The sequence below is a fragment of the Epinephelus fuscoguttatus genome, linkage group LG9 (assembly GCF_011397635.1).
Source record: "Epinephelus fuscoguttatus linkage group LG9, E.fuscoguttatus.final_Chr_v1".
In the NCBI taxonomy this organism is placed as follows: domain Eukaryota; kingdom Metazoa; phylum Chordata; class Actinopteri; order Perciformes; family Serranidae; genus Epinephelus; species Epinephelus fuscoguttatus.
In genome coordinates this window covers 34,135,371-34,148,188 of record NC_064760.1, presented here as the reverse complement: position 1 = coordinate 34,148,188, position 12,818 = coordinate 34,135,371, and the positions used below count along the sequence as shown (strand labels likewise).

The 12,818-nt window shown below is 40.2% G+C and overlaps 1 protein-coding gene across 1 annotated transcript in view; it reads left to right on the top strand.

The window, feature by feature from the left end:
• Positions 1-12,818, top strand: part of pigg (phosphatidylinositol glycan anchor biosynthesis class G) — a 107,496-nt gene that overhangs the window by 50,876 nt on the left and 43,802 nt on the right. Inside the window, exons 9-10 of the mRNA XM_049586008.1 lie at positions 5,532-5,935; positions 10,003-10,194. Of these exons, the coding sequence (XP_049441965.1) occupies positions 5,532-5,935; positions 10,003-10,194 (596 nt within the window). The remainder of the gene's footprint in view (positions 1-5,531; positions 5,936-10,002; positions 10,195-12,818) is intronic.

Genomic DNA, 12,818 nt, shown 5'->3' with positions numbered 1-12,818 from the left:
ATATTTCAAATGAGAAAGCCAGAAATTCCTCCCACAGAGGACTGAGTCTGAAAGGGTGTTTCACAACTGCATGATGGAAAGTCTTCAATAGCCTGCCAGTAGTATATGATAAATCATATGTATTTCCAGGGGTATTGTGACTTATTTGTCAGGTTCAAAGTACTTTTGCCTAAAGTCATAGAGATTTGATACTGACTGGCATGGGTGCAAAGATGGCACCAGAGGTCCTCCAGTAGTTTTAAGGCAAAAATTACATTTTAGACAAAGAGGTCATCATCTTGTCATTTCCCTGTGATTTGTCATGATGTAGAGAGGGTCATTGACAGGGTAGAGGAGTAATATCCTTTATCCATCCTCTGCACATTAGGCTTCAGTTAAGGTTTTGATTGATGGGTGTTTTATTGTATATGTTGGCCCTGAGGCTGCTTAGAAAATGTTCCCCCCCATTATACTGATTATATCACCAGAAGAACCGATCCTAGCTCATTCATTGTTTCAGTCGTAAAACAGTTTTTTTAATTAAAGGAATAGTTCAACTAATGATGAATATTCTATTCACTGTCTGATGGAGGTAGATGAGAAGATCAACACTCATATCTGACCATTAAATATAAGGCTACAGTGAGAAGGCCGTTAGCTTAGCCCAGCACAAGGACTAGAGATAAGTGGGAGACTGCTAATCCACCTACCAGGACCTCTAAAGCTCAATAATTAACACATAACTTTTTTTGTTTGTTTAATCCATGCAAAAAGCAAAATGTGAAACAACAACAACTGGTTATGTGCTGGACTATTTCTGGTTGAGACCTGTAACTGGCCCCTGCTAATTGGAACAGTCAGCCGAACTGAGACTTAGGTGTTTTGAGAAAGTCATATAGAGAAAGCATGTCAGAAATATAATTTGGTTCTAGCCCCGTAAGTGACTAGATCAGCAGTGTTTTGAAGTTGATTCTCAGCCAATGCAATTAGTTCAAATTGGGTGTGATATGTTCACAGTTGTTGTTTTTTTCTTAAATTTGGTTAGAACACATTAAGCATTTTGGCTAAGCTGTAGTTGACCAGGAGCGTTCTGTAGTAGACATGAGAAAAAATGTTTAAAATGCTATAATACATTTGAAATGAATGCAATGATCAACTAAATCCTGTTTAGATCATGCTCTTAGTCTAGCAATAATGTCAAAATAAAATAAGGCTGTCACTGTAACAGTATAAGTATGGTAATTAAAGTTATTGTTGTGAAAAATGTGGTTTAACAGCTGCTTTTATAGATCTAACAGAAGGGGACCAAGTATTGATCCTTGTGGTACTCCAATAATCATTCTTGTCTTGCAAGTTGGTGTTAAACCAATGCATGAGAGCCAGACACAAGTCTGAGAAGTGTTAAACAATAGAATGTGGTCCAGAGCATGTGAGCGAAATGAAGCGTAGCAGGAGTAGAAGGATTTTGGATGGAGTACAGAACAGATTTTTTTTAAAAGTTGAAGCGTGTCCTGTTTGTCCTGAGTTAGTGGTGAGCAATTTGAATGGAACGAGTGAAATCTGAGTTAAGCTTGGAGCGATATTGAGTGGAGCAGCCTGGAGCGGCTTTAAACGCGGGAACAGAGAGAGCAAAATCTCCTTGGACGAGGAGTGGGAATTCTTACCAGTCCACCCTGGTGTGATCAACTGTGTCAACAGCAGTAGTGAGATCTAACAATACCAGAATTTATTAGGTACTGAATCAGATATGTGATACATTGCTAAGGCATACAAATTGCAAGTTGAGAAATGGAGTCAAATTGCATCCGTAGTATATTAACAGTATAGTATATAAATACTGATGCTTCCAAATATTTTTCTCACTAATACTTCCATCACATTTGTCTTTCTTCTGCTTTGAAACAAGGCCATGAACACAGATGAGTATACAGAAGACTTGCTCAGTCAAGTAAAACATGAATTGATGATTTTTGAGATTTCACAATTTGCCAACCCCTGTAGGAGAGAGACTCGAACAGGGAGCAGTAGAGCTGGAAAAACATATTGGAGCTTTTTTGGGGCTGTGACATGTATCTCGAAGACAAAGAAGTTGGAGGCATAGAGGACAATTATCCTCTTCGCAGTAATCTAAGGGTGAAAAACTAATGGGCAGACCCTTCTTAACCAAAGACTCTACCCTGAATTATGTGCAGAATAGAAACCCATATTTCATGATAATTTAGTAACATACTGCTTAACTGAAGTTACAGTCTCCATTTCGTCGTCTTCTGCGGCACCTGTGGCGATAAGTGATAATTGCTGATGCGTGTTTTGATCTCCCGTCTCAGAGATGCAAACAGTGTTGGTTGTGTAAATTGTTTTATTTGCACTTGTTTTAAAGTTTTATCATCTGTAGTCATTGGTCTTTCCTTCGTTTGTTTGGCCATAGTGACCAAACAAACAAATATGGTTTGTTTGGCCGTAGTGACCATTTATTCACAACACTACTTGAAACTAGAAAAAAACAGCACGCTGCTTCACACACCAGTGAGTTGAAGAGCCAGTCTGTTGCTTTAGCTTCACCTACCCTTTCTTTTGGACCAACCACTGCTGGATGATGGAAAACACATCACCAACTGCGGGCCACTTGTGATTTTCCCAAGAAATGTCACCACAGACACCCAGTTCGTAAAACTCCAAATGCAAGGGCTTCTATCAGTGAGCCATTGGCTGTAACACCATTGTGTTACCTCATTTGGTGATAGATAGTGACTTAGCAGACATTTATGTAGATGGAAATCTATATTATTACTTTAAGTTGTGAGACGTTCATGAAAAACTTGGAAACAAAAATTAAGATTTAAAGAGTTTCATAAAAAACAACTTCTATACTTATAATGTATGAAAATGTATGCAACCTAGAAGCTGAATATCCTAAATTTGCCACAGTTGAGTGATATTGTTTTCCTTTTTTGGAACGCAACTATCAGAACTAAATATTTAATGTCACAGCATGTTATGCAAAGTAAACAGGCATATGTGTGAAAGTTGGGAAAAACAAGTAAAATTATTCGAAATAAGTGCAGTCCCACATTGAGCTAACTGCTGATAGTGTAAGCACAGGCTCAGCCTCTCTTTGTCATCAAGGTGAACACAGGCTGAGATGCTTGTCTATATTTGGTAGTTGTTTGTTGGGCTAAAATATTGCCACTGAACTGAGAGCTTGGCTGAGCTTCATTTGAACTTGCTTTGCACGGCAATGTGCTGTCACCACCAAACAAAATTAATTTGCATACAAGTGTGCGACTGGACAGTGCTGAAATACCAATTTCAAAAATGTGATGGAAGCATCCACAAGTGAACGAGCACAATTTATGAATGACAGGTCACGGTCACTGTCTGCTACACTGTTGCAAAAAAATAGCCTCTATACATGCAGTCGAATGTGAGGAGTGACTAGCAAAAAGACAGCAGCCTGGATATTGTTCCTTTGACATAATGTGGATTTGAAAAGTATGTAGTATTCATCAACAGAGACGATTTTCTCTTTCTGAGTTTGACATGATGTGGGTGAGATAATGGAGCAGGTATAAGTGGTTGCAAATTGAACAGTTTTATTATAAAGGACATGGGTCATTTATTGAGTGTCAGCAGATGAGGGTTTTTTTAATATTGAAATAGACTGGTATGAATCACCGAAGCAGTTCTTTGATCTAAATAATTATCCCACTGAGTTGAACAATTTGAACTGCCACTGGATCCACAGCACAGACAGAGGTCTCCAAGGTGAAAATAGGTTGAGTGTCTAGTCAGGCTTGTGTGGCTGTGGTATTTCCGTCTCACACACCATTTACTAATGGTGTGTGAGAGAAACTGGACCCTATTTTCCCATGCTTTTATTTCTAAGTGACTAATGGAGACAACAATTTTTGAAATTGGTGCAGTATTGAGAGCGACCACTGCAGCCGCAACAGAGTAACAGGCTGCCATGGAATCTCGATGGGCAATTGTGCACAGATTGTTATTGTGTCTCACAACATTATGAAAAGGATCCTACGTCTCCTACATCCTGCGTCTCGCTAGTCGCAAGTCTTGTTCTGAAATCTCGCGAGAGGTGACTTGATTCAGGAAAAATGAGGGTGGAAAATGAGAGTTAGAGAAAGAAGTGCCGAGAAAAAGTACAGAAAGTGTAGCTTAGTGTTATCTAGAAGATTTTTAGTGTCATGGCTGAATACTTAGTTGATTTCGACAATGTGGAAAAGTCTGCAAGATCTCAAATTGAGACTTCTACTAAAATGAGACTTTTACACTTTTTCCATTGTCCCTCTTGGCTGCACCCATTTGTGTTTCCATTGTCAGTTTAGATGCACCATACAACGCCAAGCTGCGTTGGACATGGACCTTCCCAGGAGTAGGTCCAAAAGCCAGGCTGTCCTCTCTTAAGCGGCTAGCTGTGACGTCTCGTCGACTGCAGCCAACCTCCGACAACCCCCCTTCTCCCCCCAAAACAAGGGTGTGTGTTGCGAGACTATTCACCTCTGTCTGCAGCAGACCAGAGAGAAAGGTGTTTCTCAAAGTCTGTGTGTGTTCAGCTCTCACTACTTTTGTAGCTTCTAACTGAATATCTGTGGTTTGGAGTTTAGTTTCTCTCCTGCGTCCTGTTTTTACTGTAGATATCTGCTTTATTTTTACTGTTTCATGTTCGCTATCAGCCTTATTGGAAGTTGTGTGGGCTGCTTTATTTTGCTGCTTCACAATAAAAGTTTTTACATAACAAAATACCTGGGGATATTTACTAGAATCTACAGGAAATGAAAGCCGTCATCAGTTAAAGACACACCTTCAAGCAGGTAGCCCTGTTGTAATGGAAATGCAAATTCAAAATCCCTGCTGTGCTAGGCTGACTGCCCAAACCAAGCCAAGCCAAGATAGCCCATGCATATCGGAAAGGGGTATTAGGGGTATACATACACTAACAAACAGACCAGATCAGCAAAAGGTAAGGGGTGATATTTAAAAACAAGCACTTATAATGGATGTAAATTAACGGTGCACAATTGTCCACAGGGATTATATTACAGCCTGTTTAGCTGCTGCAGCTGGAGCACTCTCTCTCAATGCTGGACCAATTAAAAAAACGTTGTCTAAATGAGAAACACTTAGAAACAAAAACATGGAAAATTAGGGTCCATGTTGAAAAATACAGAAGTTTCCCTGTAAAATGCTCCCGAGTTAAGCTGATTTGTTGAGGCAGCAAACTTACTCCTAAGATTTGGAATTTGGCCAGTGTCTATTACTTTTGTACTTCTTGCCACAAACATGATAATCAGCTAATGTGGAGATCCCAGATTGAGATACTAAGGCACAAGACCTATGTGTCCTACCTGTGGGCATCTGTTTTTTGATTTATAAGACACCAGGCTGAGAAACAAATGAACAGACGAGCAAAACAATGACATCTTTGTCAGGAATGACATATAAATGTTTTTTGCACTCCACTGTAACCACACTAAACACATTTTGGATTTGTTTCCACCTGTTTCTCCAAAGCCTCTCTTTTTGTTCTCTTTCAGTCTCCTTTGAGGAGCAGTGGCAGTGAATGGTCGCTATCGGAGCTGGACGTGTTGCTGCTGGCCGGCACGGTCGGACACACTCTCAGCTTGGCAGCCAGCAGCTTCGTGGAGGAAGAGCACCAAACCTGGTACTTCCTGCTCAACACCCTCTGCCTCGCCGTCTTCCAGGACGTCTGCCGCAGATACTTCAGAGAGCAGAGAGGCTCTGGAGATGACGACGAGCCTATCCTCCCTTCCAAAGACTGTCATCCCTCTGCTCACCCCAAGGCAGAGATTTACTCAGAGAAGTGGCTAGCGTTGGCCACGCCGCCCTTCACTCTGGTCTGCTGCCGACTGCTGCGCTCCCTCAACCAGACCGGGGTGCAGTGGGCTCATCTTCCCGACGTTGGACACTGGCTTAACAGGTAAAGTTCACCATTCCTCTGAAATATATAAATACAGAAAAATATTAAAAACAAACAAAACAAAAATGCTATTTCTCAAAATGCTATTTTTTATTTTACACCAACATTTTTGTCATGACAGTTGTGTTGTCACCAGTCCCCACATCTTGCCTCTCATCCAGTCACATGCTCCCAGCCTTTTAGCAGGCTCAACAGCTGCTACCAGATTAACAGATTGACACCAAAAGCTCTGTTTTAACAGACTTGTACACAGGAAATCACACATTCACGGCAAACACAGAGTTTACATGCACAGAACAATGGCTACACATTACGAAAAACCATTACAAGTAGCATAATAGTAGTATATGTTTTTTTATTTTTATTTTAATTTCAAAACTCATTCCATTTGTGAGCAGCACAATGTTTTAAACCATTTTTTTAGGTTCTGTTTGAACATGTGGTTTGAATAAATGTCTCCTGACCTGACATTATAATTATTGGATTTAGGTGTGATCAGAGAGTAGAGATTAGCCAGTTAGCTTCCGTTAGCAGGACTTATTTAACTCAACAAGGTCAGTCAGTGTTGGAAATGAACTTTTTCTTTAACTTATTCACTTATGGTTATACATTTTTAATTCTCTCTCCGTCACGCCACACACACCCGCCTGCGGGTTCCTCATCAGCTACAACAGCAGTGGAGAGACAGTTGTGTGTACGACAAGGACAGTGGTTTGGCATCTCTCTGTTGTAGGGGATGTGAATTGAAACACATCCAACATGTTAACGCACATTTAATGGATCCACGCAGGTGTGCTGATCACCAGGATGATGAAAAAAAAAAAACTGGAGCCTGCCATCTCATCCCACTGCTTTCAAGCAGTCTTTTGACGAAGCGATCTAATTGTTTGTTAAATGCCCCCTTTGTTTACCCGCCGCCGTGGCTGGTAGGTTGATCAATCTCACCCACATTTGGCCAGTGGTGGCTGCTAACTTCCATCCCTGTTAAAGATGCTACCTAGCTGGCCAGCAAAGTTGGCTTGTAAACTTGGATGTTTTTACTAGGCAGCAGAGCAAAGACAGAGTGTTAACAGCAGCAGCTACCTGGCTGATTTAGAATTACTGTTGGCAGCATTATGATTCCTAAGAGGTCCCCGAGGGAAAAGCCACACCACTCTATGAATAGCAAGAAGATCGAGTGGTTTGTCTTTCTCCTTAGGTTCTCTGAAGTATTTGGAGTTCCCTATTAAAGAACATGAAAGAGCTGGTTATATGAAGTGATTATATAGAAGTTTAGAAGTCTATCTGGAAGTATATTTGATAGAAAACCTGTTAAATGCATGCATTAATGAGTGTTTGGCTCCATGTCTTTTTCTCTTGTTACTCAAGACAAACTTTACAATTTCAACTCCCACTGGCGAGGCTCTAAGAATAGCAAAATCTTCAGCATGTTGTTTGTTCTGTCCAACACTTTTATGTGTGGACTGTAATGAACATGGGGCTGCTAGCAGAGCTGAGGATTATTAGCCTTTTCTTTTTTTTTTTTTTTGTAATGCGGATGTGTGGGAGAATGTGGCTGACCGGACATTACAAGAACTCATTTTCAACACAGCTACATTGGAGGGTGAGAAGGGGAACAAATCTGAGGTAAACTCGAGGTTTTAGTGCAAGTCTACAGAATTCAAGCAAATGGGCTTCTTTCACTGTTTAAGTACCGGCGTTCAGCAGTCACACGGGGATAGATTCATTGTTAAAAGGCAGGGATAGCAATTTGTGCAACAACAGGCGTCTCAGTAGACTAGAATACAATGCAGTGACAATCTCCATTTGTCTCTCCACCTACACATGAGGAAACAGATCAATGTAACAAGTTCACTTCTCTGGAGATTATTGAAGGCCATTATGGGAAATATAGGAAATAGAGGAGGCCAGTTGAGTGAAATGTAAGGAAATTACACTTGATGACAAAATAAATCCCAGAATAATTTGGCCGTCACACATTTAAAGAAAGGTATAACATTATACAAGTCTTCTCCTGACACCGTAACATTTTTAAGGGTGTTATCTTGGTGGAGAAGCTGACAGGACCCTACACTTAATATTTTAAAAAAGCATTCAAGAAGGGAAAATAGCTTTCTGTGATAGCTCAGACTGTAGAAAAATGGTGATTTTCTCAGTAAAACTGACTGTTTCATAGCCATTAATATTCTGTCAAGAGCACGGGGCAAGGGATTATGGTTTGTTCTTTAACATGCATCACATTGAGGAATAGAGATGTGGATTCTGACCTTTTCCCTGTCCAGCGTTGCCCTTTCTTCCCACTTGCACTGCCTGTTGCTTGGATAATGAGATCTAGGTACTGTTACGCCTCGTCTTGTCTCAAAAGCGCCTACCACTGCTGTCGGATCCAACAGCTAAATACATAGTTTTCATTCAAGCTTGATATGTCCTTTGAGGTCTTATTACCTGTCCGTGCTCAGTGGCAGAGTAATTTCAAACTATATAGCCTTAAATTCAGTTAACAATTGAGGATCCATGCCTCTTTAAAGTTTGAACTATTGCTGGAGGATTCGACTGACTGTTTCATTTCCTTAAAATGTTCTCTGTTGCTCAATAAATAGTCCATTCAAGGTTTAAGCTTTCTTCTTTTGATTGATCAAATAATTAAAGTGGAAACAGACATCTTTTCAGCTTTTCGCCCACTAAGTGGTATTGCTGTTGATGCCACTGTGGCAGACAACCAGATCACTTTCCTCAGAGCTTAGCAGCTAACACAGTTCAGTTACTTTGGTTGTTCCACTATCCAACATGTCTACTCCTGAGGATTGGAACTGCAAGAACTCACAATAATACTCTTTGCTAACAGGGGATAGCTGCCGATAGCTACCGGGAAAAACAAAGTGCTATCCTCTTCCTGTTTTGGCTGTGCAATAGTTGATGCATTTTCTTTGTGCCATAATACAAGCCTTCATTTACCTGGGAGATCACACCCAATGGCAGACAGTGCTGCACATTAAAAGCAAGGCTTACAGGGAACCAATCTAAACGTAGATGGTGTCATTGTTCTATAGCCGTGAAATGGCGCAATTAACATTTACTTCATAATAAGTTAAAGCTAGAGTTTGTGACTTTTATAGAGATAACCTTTTGTCATATTTGCTGAAACTGTCACTACATCCTGACAGCAGTGCATGAGTCAGAAAATCTGTGAAAAACATTATGCTCCTCTGCCTCCTGGTAGTGTTTCTAATGGCATTTGCATGAATCATGAAAACAATCAATCACAGCTGAGGAGACTGTAACGCAGCTGTGAATCGTGTCGATCACTGTTGTGGTCAAACTGTCAAACTAGTCAGCGCTGATGAAATATGAATCAAGATTCTGTTACTGCATTGCCTTTTTTTCCCTCATATGTTTTCAGGAACATATTTTAGTGTACTGTTTAGCTGTTAAATGAGAAAGTTGGTCCGGCTGGTGGGCGGTGCTTGGGTTTTCGGCTCATTACTTCTAAAGATGACGGCTGGCTCACAACCGCTCTCATTTTACAGCTAAACAGTACACCAAAATGTGTCTCTGAAAACAATTTGAGATAGGAAATAGACAATGCAGTAACAGAATCTTGATTCATATTTCATCAGTGCTGCCTAGTGACAGTTTGACCGCAGGAGTGATTGACAGCTCTGACTCCTCAGCTCTGATTAGTTGTTTGTCTTCAGGAGCTGGATTCTAACAAATGCCATTCGAGGCACTACAAAGGAGACGAGGAACTTGATTTTTATTTTTCCCACAGATTATCTGGGTCACCTAATTCAGTTATATAGTGACAGTTGTCAGCAAATATGACAAAATATGTACTACTATAAAAAGTTATGAACTGTAGCTTTAAAGCAAATAAACTTTATATTTCCATTTTATTTAATTGTCATTATATTTCATGGTATAATAAAGAAAATGTTGAAAGACATAGAATATGTAAAGTAAATGTATTTTAAATGGAATTCAGTCGTAACATTCAAAGGACTGCTTCATATTAGAGTGCACAGCGTTCCCCTAACCTCATGACTGTGTCTGTCTTTTGTTCTCTCCAGCTCTGAACACAGGACAGTACTCTCCCTGCTGGCTGCCTTCTGTTTGGTTCTTATCTACCTCCTAGTTCAAAGACGGTGCTCGTGGGTTTCTAAGGTTGCCCTTGCGCTCGGACTTTTGGGTGTCTACAGCTACCGGGCAGCTGTCGGCAATGTCTTGTTTCCCTGGCAACACTCTGGTCGAACTACGTCCAAGTAAGTTTTGTGAACCCCATGATCGTGATTTCATTCCCCATAACAGTTGGCAAATTGCTGTCCTTTGTTAGTGAGTTGATTTACAGAGCGAAGTGCTGGGCTGCTCTGATGCAGCTGAGCGTGCAGGCTGCAGTGCTGCATGTGTCATTTGAGAGTAACTCTCACACCCGCATCCCTTAAACTGTGATGATGAATTGCTGTACAGTTTTCTTCTTTACATCTACCTACTGTAAATCTCCCCAACTCATTGTACTCAAGTCCAAAAAGAAAGTCTGACAGCATCTTAAATTAATTACGCTGAAAAGCCGAGTCGCCCAATCTATGACTGTTGATTTAAGTTGACCGTCTGTAAAAATTGCAGTAGTATCGACAGTTTTTTTCTCCTCCAACACAAGTCTCTGGCACAGCCACCATACCTCCACCCACCCCTCCTGTCCTCTGTAACGGATGAAAACAAAGTCACATTTTCACAACACAAAGGAGTAAGCTAATTAGTGTACAGATTGAACAGGGATAGGGAAGAGGTAATGTATCACTGTGCAGTGTATTGGGATAATAGTTTTGTAAATTTGCTTTTCATTTGGCTCGAAAATTAGTTTTTTTTTTTTTGCTTCCATGACTGAAATACAAAACCTCTCCATTGTGGAGCAGTAAAAATGTCAGTAGTTGGAGGGAGAGTTTGTAGAGATTCCTCAAGATGTGCAAAATACTGTACAGGCCAGAAATCTTAGCACTTGATATCAATGAACAGCAACTAGTTTGTAACTTTAGATATGATTATTAGAGGTCTTTCAAGTATATGTTTGTATTTAGCCATGCAGAGTGGCTTTCGGGATGTTAATAAGGGTCTGTCTGTGTGTCAGTCCACCACTTTGGTCTAGACTGGAATATGTCAACCACTATCGGATCGACTGCCATAAAGTTCTGTACAGACATCCAGTCTCCCCAGAGGATGAGTCCTAATAACGTTGCTGATCCCCTGACTTTTGTTTCTGCACAACCAATGAACCAGTGAAATATCTCAACATCTACCAGATGGCTTGGCACAAAATTCTGTTGACATTCATGGTCCCTTTATGATGTGTTCAAGTGATGTAGGTGATCCCCTGACTTTTTTATTTTCTTTGGTGCAACCAGAAGGTTCATATTTGTAGTTTTGAGCAAGATGCCTAAAGACTTACTGTATTGAATGGATTGCCATGAAATTTGGTCCAAACATCCATGTTTACCATAGAATGAACCGTATTAACTTGTGATCCCCTGACATTTCTTTTTAATGTTCAATTATTCAAACTTTTGGTATATAAATAAATACCTGAAAAACTGGTGACATTCCTTTCAGCTTCAGTTGCACTTTGTGTTTAGTACTGTGTACTAAGCACTAAGCATCATAGACTTTATAATTGATGTAGCTATCATGACGTCACCCACTGGGGTGGGGACTCGTTCTGAAGCCTGGAGTTTGGCATTTTGGCTGCCACCATCTTGAGTTTTTGGAGCCAGAAGTGACCATATTTGCTCAAGAGGGTGAAGCTATGAAGAAGCGAGGGGTGGATCTGACTGAGAACCTGAGGTGACACCTTGCAGACCACCTGTCACTCAAAGCGGGCAAATCCTTAATTTTGTGTAACTTTATGCCTTCATAATATTTAAACGGTTGACTTATATAAAAGTTCAACCCCCTCTACAGTTGTCATGAAGGGGAAAATTAGCTATAAAGACCAAATGCATTTTTGTACCAGGCTTTAAACATATTTCTTTGTGCTATAAAGTTGGACATTTTAACATGGGGGTCTGTACGGATTGACTCGCTCTTGGAGCCAGCCTCAAGTGGCCATTTGAGGAACTGCTGTTTTTAGCACTTTCATGTTGGCTTCATTTTTGAGCTCCAGAAGTTGCCAGTTAGTTTACACGCTAATTGAATTTCCCCTTGGGGATGAATAAAGTTATTCTTATTCGTAATCTACGATGGTAAACATGATAAATATATTATACCTGCTAATAGGGCTGTACCCAAATATTCGGATATTCGTTATGAAAATTTGATATTTGATATTCGTTTTTTTATTTACTTTTTTTTTTTTTTTTTTTTTTTTACATATTTTTTGGGTGCTAAATGTAGTCTTTTTGTTGTTGGTAAATGTAGGTTATCAATAAAAATCAAAACTTTTAAATTGCATTGTTAAACATGTGAAAATATAGTAAATCCTACCAACGGAGCTTGTGCGCATGGCACGCTTGAGCGCATCCATCTGAGGCTGTGGATCAATGCCAAGTTTTACCACTTTATCACTATTCCCTCTCACTTGTAACTGTTTTTTCGTTATCTTTTGAATTTAATATGAATTTTGGAACCATTTTTGTCAACGTTTGTTTCCCCCGTTTTGTACAATAAATTATTGTTTAAAGTTTCAACAAGTTTCTTTAGGAGTGCGTGACACAAGTGTGTTTTGGAAACGACCGCAGACTGTCACCTGCTCAACGCATCAGTACCTTCGGATGCCATGACAGTAATTGCCAATAATGTCAAAATATCATTTACAGATGGATTTAACAGACGATCACTGCTGCCCGACCCGCAGGTCCATTTGCGGCTCCTGTGGGTTACGGGTCGACCCGCACAT